At 44.0% G+C, this 13,238-nt stretch overlaps 2 protein-coding genes across 2 annotated transcripts; one reads left to right on the top strand and one right to left on the bottom strand.

The window, feature by feature from the left end:
- The first annotated feature begins 2,007 nt into the window (after positions 1 to 2,007).
- LOC120050927 (homogentisate 1,2-dioxygenase-like) lies at positions 2,008 to 10,379 on the top strand. The gene is made up of 14 exons (XM_038997463.1): positions 2,008 to 2,196; positions 3,923 to 3,994; positions 4,155 to 4,243; positions 4,399 to 4,504; positions 4,581 to 4,640; positions 4,762 to 4,853; positions 4,943 to 4,977; positions 5,067 to 5,146; positions 5,811 to 5,910; positions 6,000 to 6,124; positions 9,105 to 9,209; positions 9,288 to 9,414; positions 9,589 to 9,770; positions 9,855 to 10,379. Exons 1-14 carry the CDS (start codon positions 2,182 to 2,184, stop codon positions 9,996 to 9,998), a joined length of 1,332 nt encoding a protein of 443 aa, XP_038853391.1. The 5' UTR covers positions 2,008 to 2,181; the 3' UTR covers positions 9,999 to 10,379.
- LOC120050928 (NADH dehydrogenase [ubiquinone] 1 beta subcomplex subunit 4-like) lies at positions 10,311 to 12,137 on the bottom strand. The gene is made up of 3 exons (XM_038997464.1): positions 11,933 to 12,137; positions 11,479 to 11,622; positions 10,311 to 10,496 (listed from the first exon to the last, which is right to left on the bottom strand). Exons 1-3 carry the CDS (start codon positions 12,107 to 12,109, stop codon positions 10,434 to 10,436), a joined length of 384 nt encoding a protein of 127 aa, XP_038853392.1. The 5' UTR covers positions 12,110 to 12,137; the 3' UTR covers positions 10,311 to 10,433.
- Positions 12,138 to 13,238: the final 1,101 nt, after the last annotated feature.

Raw genomic sequence — 13,238 nt, 5'->3', positions numbered from 1 at the left:
GGAGTTACCAATTATTTACATTAGAAGATATTTGTGGATCGGTGTGTTGTGTTTGTGTGTGTATAGCTGTGGATGTTTTCTGCATACATATGAGTAGAGATCCTGTCTTTGGGATAGCCTATGCCAAGGCCTTCTCAACACAAGTGTTTTGTTGTGATCACATTATATATTTTACTTTGTAATTTACATTTACAGTTACAGTTACATTTTAGTAATTTAGCAGACACTTATCCAGAGCAACTTAGGCCATATAACGGTTACGGACAACAAGGAAATGTGTTTCAATATTTTCAATGTTTCAACCATTCAGGTTAAAACGCAGACTTGTCCAGACAAGCTGATCCTGGGTGTGTGTTGGGTGCATTGGGGTTTGTAGCAGGTGAGTTAAGATATGCATGCCATTTCCCATCAATCCATTGAGTCCAGCAGGCCCCTAATAACAAACCATTTACTGCCCACTTACTCATGCATAGATACAACTGCATGATGCAATAGGTTACTTTCCTCCATTCTTCAGTCTTTCAGCCTCTCATAGAACACTACCCGGAGAGGAGACAAATACTGCAGAATTCTATCATCAAACTCGGAGGTGATATTCAAATCTCTCATTTCTTTCTCAATCCAAGGAGCAGATCAATTTCCGCAGACCTGGTCGCGATATTTTCCGCCGTTGGGCTTTCTCGTATGCGACGCGGCACACCGCGGGGCACCCGCGACAACTGCACGCCTCGCTGGAGAACAGTTACTTCTGTCGCGTCGAGTTTATTTGCGCCTCGCTATGAGAATTGCCTTCATTTACCTTTGCCCGAACCCACCCTAAAAGAAAAGAAAAACACAAGAGAGGGGATTGGGATGAAGAATGAGAAAGGGAAATTTATTCTTTTTGATACTGCTGGGACATTAGCTGCGCCCAGTTTGGTCCTCTCCTTTTGACAAAAATGAACTGAATAAATTTGGCCTATAATGTAGATATTTTTCGTCCTTTGTTCTGTATTGTATGCTGTTTAGATGAAAATTCGATTCCATGTTAAATATTTATGTATTAGTCATTTAAATTATTCTGAATAAAAAAAATAGATGTGGTTTAAAGCAGATAAAAAAATAATCAATAATTTGTTATTCTCTATCCCACAGATTGCTTGTCCCTTTTGATTCTATCCACAATGATAAAGGCCTATACCTCTGATTCTTCGATTAGGTCCTATGCTAAACTCAATCATTCATAGGCCTTTATAAACGGGATGGTTCAGCACTGAATGTTGATTGGCTGACAGCCTGACAGCCGTGGTATATTAGACTGTATACCACGGGTATGACAAAACATGTATTTTTACTGCTCTATTTACATTGGTAACCAGTTTATAATTAGCAATAAGGCACAAGGATGTGTGGTATATGGCAAATATACCATGGCTAAGGACTGTATCCAGGCACTCTGCATTGCATCATGCGTACTAACTGCCCTTAGCTATGGTATACTGGCCATATACCACATCCCCCTTGGGCCTTATTGCTTAAACATACCACATGCTCAGCAGGCCGGACTATATTGCCACTGTTGTCCTTTCCAACATGGCCAGCTAAGTAATGGAGTCATCATCTCCTTGGTTTTAGTCATAGAATTAGGAAGTAGAATGGTAATTGAATAAGATCTCTATAATGTCAGTGCATTGTTGTGCATCACCATATAATTCATTATATTCATTATATTTCTACGTGCATCACCATCAGCGCAGTCAGTGCATCCGTAGCCCAGATGTGGATGGAATGTAAACTACACGTGTCATGGCCATTGGACCCATGTTGGATCTAAGAGGTGGCTTGGGGTTGTATTTGCTTTCGCTATGACTTTGGTCCTTGTTTGCTCACTTCTGAGCAAACAGCCTCTCCACCCCTCGGTCTCTATTTTTCTATGCATATCCACCCCTTTCTCCCAGAGAGAACCCCCCCATACGTCATGGACCGGTCTGGTCTTAATTAAAGCCATATTGAGAAAGAGCATAAATCCAGCCCTCCTCTCCTCTTTTTTTCACTCTCTCCATCTCGGGACGTGGGGGTTGTGTGGCGTATTGGTTAGGTATCGTAGACTGAGGCACTGGAGAGAAATAGTTACGTTTTAACCAGCGTGTTGGACTTTAAACACGTATTTTCTTCAGTTGGACAGTTTCATAAGGAAGCACAATGTCTGGGCTTAAGGTAAGGACTAAGGAGGAACAACTTCCGTAAATATTACCTCCATTTATAATGAATCTAAGTTCAGGTTCTATTTTTGCAGAGGGCTGTTATTTCTCATAAATTGTTCTTCATTTAAAATAAGAAATGCTGACATATGGGAACGATAAGCATATATATCGTTTTTTTGTCATTTGAATGTTATACGTTAGCTATCAATCGCATCAACAAATGTCCGAAATCTCATGATATGCAATGCAAGACTAAACTGTGTTTTGCAAAACTAAACTGTGTTTAATAAATCTGGAGCCTACTGCCACGGTCAAGCGGTCCGCTGAAGGGGCGTTCCCTTATGTCCAATCAGCGCGCTGGGTTTAGCAGCTGCCCAGATGCGTCCTAGCCGCTTGTGGAACGCAGAGTTCTGAGCGCAGTTAACACGGTTAACACTGTAATCAGTTGACAGCCATTGTGCCACTCATGTTTCATTCAGCCACTGTCATTTATTGAGAATTTGGGCTTCATTAATCCACACCAAGTAAACTACACTGCAAGGAATGTAATCACGTGAGCGCGCGCATTACTGCAAAAAGACGCGTGCGCTTTTGCAGACCCGCGATGACTTAGCACAATTTCTTTGGTTTGTGGGTGCGCCAAGTTCCAAGCGTGGGCTACTGTGAGGAGAAAGAGAGAAAAGGGGGTCGTGCTGCTGTGGCGTTGCATGGCTACATCAGAAAAGTCACGTAGGTTTGTATTGTGTGCCACGTATGCAAACAGATGACACAAGTACTCATAAAAGCTAAATGTTATGTAAAATGTTGGTCCCGTGTTTCATGAGCTGAAATACAAGATCCCATATAATGTCCATAAGTACAAAAAGCTTATTTCTCTTAAATTCTGTGCACAAATTTGTTTGCATCTGTTAGTGAGCATTTCTCCTTTACCAAGATAATCCATTCCCCTGACAGGTGTGGCATATCAATATGCTGATTAAACAGCAGGATCATTACACAGGTGCACTTTGTGCTGGGGACAATAAAAGGCCACTTTAAAATGTGCAGTTTTGTCACACAACACAATGCCACAGATGTGTCAAGTTGAGGGAGCGTGCAATTGGCATGCTGACTGCAGGAGTGTCCATCAGAGCAGTTGCCAGAGAATGTAATGTTAATTTCTCTACCATAAGCCACCTCCAACATCATTTTTGTCAGTATGTCCAACCGGCCTCACATCCGCAGACTACGTGTAACCACGCCAGCCCAGGACCTCCACATCTGGCTTCTTCACCTGAGGGATCGTCTGAGACCAGCTACCTAGACAGCTGATGAAACTGTGGGTTTGCACAACAAAATCATTTCTGCCCAAACTGTCAGAAACCGTCTCAGGGAATCTCATCTGCATGCTCGTCGTCCTCACCAGGGTCTTGACCTGACTGCAGTTCAGCGTCGTAATCGACTTCAGTGGGCAAATGTTCATCTTCGATGGCCACTGGCACGCTGGAGAAGTGTGCTCTTCATGGATTCCCAGATGTGCAATCCCTAGATTAGGGGCCTAATGATTTTATTTCAATTGACTGATTTCCTTACATGAACTGTAACTCAGTAAAATCTTTGAAATTGTTGCACTTATATTTTTGTACAGTGTATAAGGACTCAACAACATAGACATGATGATGTCATAATATAATGCAATACTGAAGCCAGATGTAAAGTATCACTGTCAACTGTAGTGCCTCTCTCTCAATCTCCTCCAGTACCTGAGTGGGTTTGGGAATGAGTTCTCCTCTGAAGACCCTCGCTGCCCAGGGTCCTTACCTGAAGGACAGGTAACATTCCACACGAGGCCTACACCTCACCTGTTATCCAACAACACCACTCAAACCACACCTGTATAGCCTACATTGTAGGTTCTGTAGCCCCTGCAACACCCCTCACACCTCCGTTACCCCCTCTGGGATGTTGAACCCAGCTCTGTTGTCTCTCCAGAACAACCCTCAGGTGTGTCCCTATGGCCTCTATGCTGAACAACTCTCTGGCTCCGCCTTCACCTGCCCACGGCCAACCAATAAGAGGAGGTATCCAGTCATTTAATAGTGATTGACAGGAATGTATCCTCCTTTCAATGGTCCTCAGTTTATGTGTACAGAAAAGCAATTTTATGCACTTATTCATAGACATGCACACAGACGAACACACTATCTTTGCTAACTTTCTTTCCTCGATTCTACAGCTGGTTATACCGTATCCTGCCGTCCGTCCGCCACAAGCCCTACACCGCAATGCACTGTGGGAACCTAACAGAGAAATGGGACGAAGTGGAACCTGACCCTAACCAGGTACAGAGAGAAATGGAGAGAGAGAGAAAAACAGGGAAATTAGGTCTCAACATTTTAAAATGTTTCCTTTTCGTAGCTCCGATGGATGCCGTTCACCATCCCCAAATCCTCAGAGAAGAAAGTGGACTTTGTGACGGTAAAACATAATCCCTCGTTCACTCAGGCCTCTGGTTTTACTTGGTAGAAAATAGCTGTTTCTGCTGCATAGCCTGTCATCTGTCCTGGATCTGAATGGTTCTCCCATCTGTCAACCATAGGGTCTGCACACCCTATGTGGAGCAGGAGACACCAAGTCCCGCAATGGGATCGGCATCCACATGTTCACCTGCAACACCTCCATGGTTGACAGGTGTGTATGTGTGTGATCATCTCTCCCATATTTGAGCTTTACAACTCTGAGCCCCATGTCAACAATTTTATGTGGTCTCTGCTTTTCAGGTGTTTCAACAATTCAGATGGAGATTTCCTCATTGGTCAGTCAAATATGCAGTTTCTTTTAGTAAAGGTACACATGTTAAGTTAATAAGCAATAAGTAAGTACCCCCCCCATTCCCTCTCTCAGTGCCCCAGCATGGTGAGATTCTGATCACTACAGAGTTTGGGAAGATGATGGTGGAACCCAACGAGATCTGTGTCATCCAGGTGAGACGGCAGCACCAGAGAACTTAAGCCTGTCAATCTTGACAGCTCTCAACGACTAAACCATGCTTCACATGAATCCCTCTCATTGTCAACCTTCACCTGTAACTGTCAACCTGTAACTGTAACTGTCAACCTGCAACTGTAACTGTCAACCTTCACCTGTAACTGTCAACCTGTAACTGTCAACCTTCACCTGTAACTTTCAACCTGTAACTGTCAACCTTCACTTGTAACTGTCAACCTGTAACTTTCAACCTGCAACTGTCAACCTTCAACTGTAACTATCAACCTTCACCTGTAACTTTCAACCTGCAGCTGTCAACATTCACCTGTAACTTTCAACCTGCAACTGTCAACCTTCAACTGTAACTATCAACCTTCACCTGTAACTTTCAACCTGTAACTATCAACCTTCACCTGTAACTTTCAACCTGTAACTATCAACCTTCACCTGTAACTTTCAACCTGCAGCTGTCAACATTCACCTGTAACTTTCAACCTGCAACTGTCAACTTTCAACCTGCAACTGTCAACCTTCACCTGTAACTGTCAACCTGTAACTGTCAACCTGTAACTTTCAACCTGCAACTGTCAACCTTCACCTGTAACTGTCAACCTTCACCTGTCCCCTCGCCTCTATCTGTATGTCCCTTGTGTGTTGCAGCAAGGGATGCGTTTCAGTGTGGATGTGTTCGGGGAGACCAGAGGCTACGTGTTGGAGGTGTACGGAGCCCACTTTGAGCTTCCCGACCTGGGACCCATAGGTGTGTGTGACACCATTCCTCCTCAACGTGACACCTTGACCCTCCCACCTTTCAACGCAATAACATTTGTGAACCTATCATCTTCCTAGGGGCCAACGGACTGGCCAATCCCAGGGACTTCCTGACTCCGGTAGCGTGGTATGAGGACCGTGAGGTGGCCACAGGCTACACCGTCATCAACAAGTATCAGGGCAAACTGTTCTCCAGCCAACAGGTGTGTATGTGTGCGTGTGCGTGACGTGAGTACACGTGTGTCTTTGGGTCATATGTACATGTTCTGTCACAGACATTACAATACACAGCACTATAATTCATGATAGTAGCTTGTAATATATATATGGGACACCACTAATGTTAGCGATTAGCTATCTAGCCGTCCCAACTCCGAGAATAGCTGCACGTTAACATTGAACTGCCCTCCCCGATTATTTAATGTAAAATGCCTGACAGTTCTGATCAGCAGGCTCCCGTCTCGGCTCACTTACCAGCCTTAATCATAATTAGTTAACGCGTCCTGGAGTTCCCGCCAGATACCTACCTGTCTTTTCAGAAGGGGAGAAAACCTTGCTCGAGTTAAGCATTCATTTCAGCATATTTTACCGGGGAATGATTTCCCACCCCGCTCTGAAAGCATCCTGTCGAGCAGGTAATTGGATCGACTCATTTTGTCTGACAGGAGGGGATTTTAAAGAGACAGGGAAGGGGAGGACGAAGGGTGTGTGTGTGTTAGGGAGGGAGGTAACCGTGGAAACACCTGTGTTAGAGGGGATACAGTGTATTCAGGAAGTATTCAGACACTTTCACTTTTTCCACATTTGTTAATTTACAGCCTTATTCTAAAATGGATTAAAAAATATATTTTTTATCAATCTACACACAATATCACACAATGACAAAGCAACAACAGGTTTTTAAACATTTTTGCATATGTATTACAAATAAAAAACAGAAATCTAATTTTCATAAGTATTCAGACCCTTTACTCAGTACTTTATTGAAGCACCTTTGGCAGCGATCAAATCCTCGAGTCTTCTTGGCTATGACGCTACAAGCTTGGCACACCTCTATTTGGGTATTTTCTCACATTCTTCTCTGCAGATCCTCTCAAGCTCTGTCAGGTTGGATGGGGAGCATCGCTGCACAGCTATTTTCATGTCTCTCCAGAGATGTTCGTCCGGGCTCTGGCTGGGCCACTCAAGGACATTCAGAGACTTGTCCCGAAGCCACTCCTACGTTGTCTTGGCTGTGTGCTTAAGGTCATTGTCCTGTTGGAAGGTGAACCTTCACCCCAGTCTGAGGTGCTGAGCGCTCTGGAGCATGTTTTCATCAATGATCTCTCTGTACTTCGCTCCGTTCATATTTCCCTCTGTCCTGACTCGTCTCCCAGTCCCTGCCGCTGAAAAACATCCCCACAGCATGATGCTGCCACCACCATGCTTCACCATAGGGATGGGGGCAGGCTTCCTGTTGACGTGACGCTAGGTATTCAGGCCAAAGAGTAAAATCTTGGTTTCATCAGTTCAGAGAATCTTGTTTCTCATGATCTGAGAGTCCTTTAGGTGCCTTTTGGCAAACTCCAAGCGGGCTGTTCCACAGGTGGACTCCAGTCAAGTTGTAGAAACATCTCAAGAATGATCAATGGAAACAGGATGCACCTGAGCTCAATTTGGAGTCTCAAGGCAAAGGGTCTGAATTCTTATATAAATAAGGTGTTTTTAAATTTTTAATACATTTGCAAATATTTCTAAAAAACAGTTTTTGCTTTGTCATTATGGGGTTTTATGTGTAGATTGATGAGGAAAAACATGCATTTTATCCATTTTAGAAAAAGGCTGTAACGTAACAAAATGTGTAAAAAGATCTAAATACTTCCCGAATGCTCTGTGTGTCTGGGTTACACACCGGTCCCCTCTTTCTTTCATTAACCTCTCTCTACCTCTCTACCTCTCTCCATCCACCTCTCTTTCTCTTAGTCATCTCTGGGTTACACACCGGACCCCTCTTTCTTTCATTAACCTCTCCCTCTCTCTACCTCTCTCCATCCACCTCTCTTTCTCTTAGTCATCTCTGGGTTACACACCGGTCCCCTCTTTCTTTCATTAACCTCTCTCTACCTCTCTCCATCCACCTCTCTTTCTCTTAGTCATCTCTGGGTTACACACCGGTCCCCTCTTTCTTTCATTAACCTCTCTCTACCTCTCTCCATCCACCTCTCTTTCTCTTAGTCATCTCTGGGTTCGGACCGGGTGTTGGGGCTTGCACTTTCGCTCTCCTCCCCACCTAACCTGAAACTGGTGTGTGTCACACATATTGGAAGTGTGGGGGGGCAGGTTCCGTCTCTGTCTCGTCCTGCTGTTTGGTCCCCCTGCAGAGAGATGGAATTGCTCAAATTAACTTATTATTTGCTTGACTGAGCCAATATGTTTGTTTTTTTTTTTTTTTTCTCGCACTCTGTTTTTAATCGAGTCTGGCAGAGTTATCACAGGAACTGTAATGCCCAAGAGATTACCTGCCTTGGGGTACTCCGACCCCCTGGGTGCATGGTGACTGTGTGTGTTTGTGTGTGCGCTTGTACTGCATGCGAGTGTTTTAGTATGTCATTTATGGAGAATGCGTGTGTGGGAGAATGTGTGTGTGCTCGCGCATATTCGAGAGGGTACATGGGTCAGTCCTGAAGACAGCTTCAGCTGTAATGAATAATATTGATTTTAGAACTACCATTGAATGTCTCTTTCACAGTGACATCAGAACTGCTATATAAAATTGCTGTGGTTTTAACAATCAAGATGAAGAAATATCTCTACACCGTCTTCGTGTCTCTCTCCCCACCGCATCTCTCTCCGAGCCGAGGGCCCTGAAAGTTTGGGAAAGTTTGATTGTGAAACCAATTACTGCATAAATACCTGGAGCTGAAGATCACAGTGAATGGGGTGAATGAAAAGAATAGTAGAGAAGGAGAGGAGGCACACCGTTCAAAATCAGCAATTATCCTCACGTTCTTTTTTCCCTTATGCTGGTCTACGTCTGTTTTTCAATTCTGAATATCAAGGGCCCTCTTTCCTGAAATGAAAATTGACTTGAGGTACGGCTATATCTCAAGTTCCAAGGTGCGGTAGACCAGGGGATACTGATGCCTGCCTCACCCCTACTATACATTTGAACATTATTCTATTCCTTCTTGTGTGTGATTGCAGAGTTTCTCTCCCTTCAATGTGGTAGCGTGGCATGGAAACTACACACCATACAAATACAACCTGGAGAACTTCATGGTCATCAACTGTGTGGCCTTCGATCATGCGGTGAGAACCTCACACGCACACATAAGCACGAACACACACACACACCCTAACCCTTCCTCTCCTCCATCTGTGCACCAGGATCCTTCCATCTTCACAGTGTTGACAGCCAAGTCCACTCGTCCAGGAGTCGCCATGGCTGACTTTGTCATCTTCCCCCCGCGCTGGGGAGTGGCCGACCACACCTTCAGACCCCCGTACTACCACAGTACGACCACACACACACTTCTAACCCTAAGAACAAATAACAAACACTTGCTCGTCTTCAGTTCTGATGTTACCGAGAACTTTGTCCTTTTCTGGCATAGCCATCTAGTGACTGTAATGTATTTTGTAGTAGTGTGTGTGTGTGTTGTCAGAGCTCCCCCTGTCTGTGTTCCAGGGAACTGTATGAGTGAGTTCATGGGGCTGATCAAGGGCCACTATGAGGCCAAGAAGGAGGGCTTCCAGCCAGGAGGGGGCACTCTCCACAGCATGATGACCCCTCATGGCCCTGACAGAGACTGCTTCGAGAAGAGCAGCACCGCTCTCCTCAAACCAGAGAGGGTGGCCGAGGGGACCATGGTAACATATGGGAGCACACACGTGATGAAATTATAAAACTGTAAATATCAGTAAGCCGTCAAGTAACATCCCTCTCTCTCTCAGGCCTTCATGTTTGAGTCGTCGTTCAGCATGGCGGTTACTAAGTGGGGTCTGGAGACGTGTCAGAAGCTGGACAAGAGCTACTACCAGTGCTGGGAGCCGCTACGCAAACACTTTGACCCCAACTGGAGACCAAGCAAACAGTAGAGTAGAGAAGCAGAACAGTCATTGCTTCCCCTAGATCACTTTCAAGGCATGGTGCAAAGGCCCATAAAGTCAACATCCTGGACCTCTTTAGCTTCATACCACTATACCGTGGCTCAATTCATTCTATCACTCACAGCCTAATAGAGTGTTTGGGTAATTGGTGTATGCTTGTTTTTTAAGATTAACCGGTTCATTGATTTAAAAAAAAAAGGTACTAGACAAAAGTGAATGAATAAAAATACCCTGGAAGACTTGTTAGCAAGTTTTCACCACTCTGCTGCTCATGCCATTCACAGCCCTTGTATGTTTGTAATGACAGGCAGACACTTCATTTGCTTTTCAACAATAAAGAATGTTTTATTCAGTTAACAATAATAGATACACACTGACATTAACTCTACAATACTTTACAATGGAAGTCTGCAATGAGCAAACTCAGTAGGCAAGCTTGAACTTGCGGTCATATGTCCCAGCTTTGATCTGCTCCTCCTTCTTGTCCTGGGGGAGGGGGGGGGGTTAATGAGGTCACGATGGCAACAGAGAGACAGCATCGTCACCTAAGCCAGGGTTTCCCAAACTCATTTCTGCCCCCCCCCCCCCCCCCTTTTTGTTTTTTTCCCTAGCACTACACAGCTGTTTCAAATAATCAAAGCTTGATAATTAGTTATTTGACTCAGCTGTGTAGTGCTTAGCGAAAACCAAAAAGACTGAGTTTGGGAAGCCCTGCTCTAAGCAACCTCCTCTTGGTGGCGTGTTTATAATATGAACTAATGTCTCATGAATAAATACAGGGATGTTTTTCTTCCTCTCAGTGGAGAAATAGCAGAGGATTTACAGCACAGTGTGAGCCTCGGTACCCAGGTCTGTGACAGCTCTCTCGGATTCAGAGAGAGGATCTTAATAACAATGGAGGTGCCATGTAGACTGTCACAAAGAATGGTGGCGGAGTAGAAGATGAGCTTAGATAGCCTAGCGTGTGTTCTTCTCCCTGACTTCAGTTTCTTACAAAAAAAAACATTTGGCAGAAATCTTGAAACTATTATGGAGTCAGACAAAGCTTCAAAGTGTATTTGCTTCCAATAATGCAAAAATTATAATTTCACCATGTCGATGATCTAAGATGAATTTACTGAGAGTGACTTAATACGGGCTCTGTCTGAGGGCTCATACTCCAATCACTTCTGTATTAGACAGCAAATGTGTCTGTTCAATGGATGACCTTAATGGGCACAGTCTGGTGGCCCTGTACAAATTTGCCTTCATAATATAGATAGGATCACTTACCTAATATTGAGTTACTTACATTTAAGTCATGTTTAAAAAAACCCTGAGTGGTAGATCTCATTTTGTATTTTGACTCAAAGTGATCTTGACTCAGAAAAGGTTGTTGACCACTGGTATAGAGGTTAGGGTGGATTTGGAACAGACCCCTTATGTCAGGGAACAAGTAGGATAAGGGTTGGTGTCATCTCATCCATACCCTGTCCGTCTTCAGTACGTAGTACAGGACGAAGAGGGGAACCACTCCAAAGAGCCCACCTAGCAGTGACGTCTTCTTGGTGGCTCTGAAGTGGTTGTAGGGGTTGGTGCGTGCGTACACCCAGCGTGTCAAGGCAGGGTCTTCCTGTAAACACAAAAAACAGCATGTCAATAATGATGGCCAATCTTTGAGTGGGTGCCAGTCTTATTGCAGTCTACTACTATCGTGGTAAGAACGGTTGAATTCAGAAACAGTCATGTTCCCCCAGAATTCATTTAACTGAATACAACAATGCTTCACAAATTAGTTTAAATAGCAAACTTACTCCGAAATTGTAACATCAACAAAAGTAACGTTAGTTAGCAAACCCCATCAATAGCATTACCTCTGGGGGAACTGTGGGTCTGACATTCGCAAGCTAGCTAGCGTTAGCATGTTATCTCACTCTACTTACAATAAGCTCTTTTCTGTGCGGGTTGTTTAGCTGCATCTGATATTGTCTCTTCAGCTGGGCCCTTAAGCCAGCCCTCTCCTCTTCGGCACGTCTCTGGTCCAGCGAAAGGTTGAAATATTCAGCTGGGTCCAAAGTTTTTGGCCGAGTGGCCAAGGGCGCTTCGCGGTAGTCCGCCATGTTTGTGAGTAGAGACCAATGACAGTAGAGACAGACAACGTGATTAGATTACCACAAAGTATCGCGTTCTCTGCCAGCAGGCTAGTTTTCCATGGCAACATGAAGCATTCCACACGAACTTGTCAATTTTGGGGGGGGGACTGTCAACTTTTGAGTGCCTAAAAATATCCACAAAGACTTCCAGTGGCGATTTTAGCATGTAAATCTTTGTATTGCAAAAAAAAAAAAAATACAAAGTGAGATGCATGCGAGCATCTCACTTTGTATTTTTTTTTTTTTTTGCAATACAAAGATTTACATGCTAAAATCGCTACAAAGTGAGATGCATGCGAGCAAAGCCACAACACTAAACGATACATTAATTGCACTAGAACGGTGACAAACGGTGTCTGTTAGGGCCTACATAAAGCTGTTCCAACAGCAGTCCCAACATCTTATCATTGCTACACCTGTCTATCAGCAGAGCCTTTTCTGGCAGCGAAACAGTTCATTCAGCCTCATTTAATGCCTTTAAAAAAAACATAGCTGATATGGCTGACTTGCTTAAATAAATGTGGTTTCTACTGACAATTGAGATGTACAAACTATGGCATAAAGGGATGACAAGCGGATGAGACAATCCATAATTTCGATTAAGACATTCATGAGCGAGCTAGGACAGACAGTCAATGTAACTATTTGTTCAGCACTTTTGAAATGTACAGCAAACATGTGCCGTTCTTAGTGTTCTCCCAATACGCCAAGTCAGAACTGTAGGATAAATGAAGGGGGCATATAAGTGGACAATGAAAGCTCTTACAAAATGTGATGATTACATTTCTCTAAAACAGGTCATAGGCTACATGTGCACAACAAAATCAGAACAGTAGGCGAAATGAAGAGGGGTAAATATACCAAATTATTAGGGTGAGGCACATGGGCTATTAACAGCTTACTACACAACATACACTTAGTATTACTTTCTTAGCTACAGTATACATATCTCCCTGGCATATTACATTATTTATGCAGCAGCAGACAAGACCTTTTTGGACCCATCTTGTTGTGCTGTGCTCACTTGAACAGGAAGGTGGCTTGGCGGTCCTTCGTGGGCAAATTTTGTCATCAAAGTCTGGCATTCTCTGGATTT

Source organism: Salvelinus namaycush, chromosome 7 (genome assembly GCF_016432855.1).
Source record: "Salvelinus namaycush isolate Seneca chromosome 7, SaNama_1.0, whole genome shotgun sequence".
NCBI classification, from domain to species: domain Eukaryota; kingdom Metazoa; phylum Chordata; class Actinopteri; order Salmoniformes; family Salmonidae; genus Salvelinus; species Salvelinus namaycush.
This window is presented reverse-complemented; position numbering and strand designations above follow the sequence as displayed.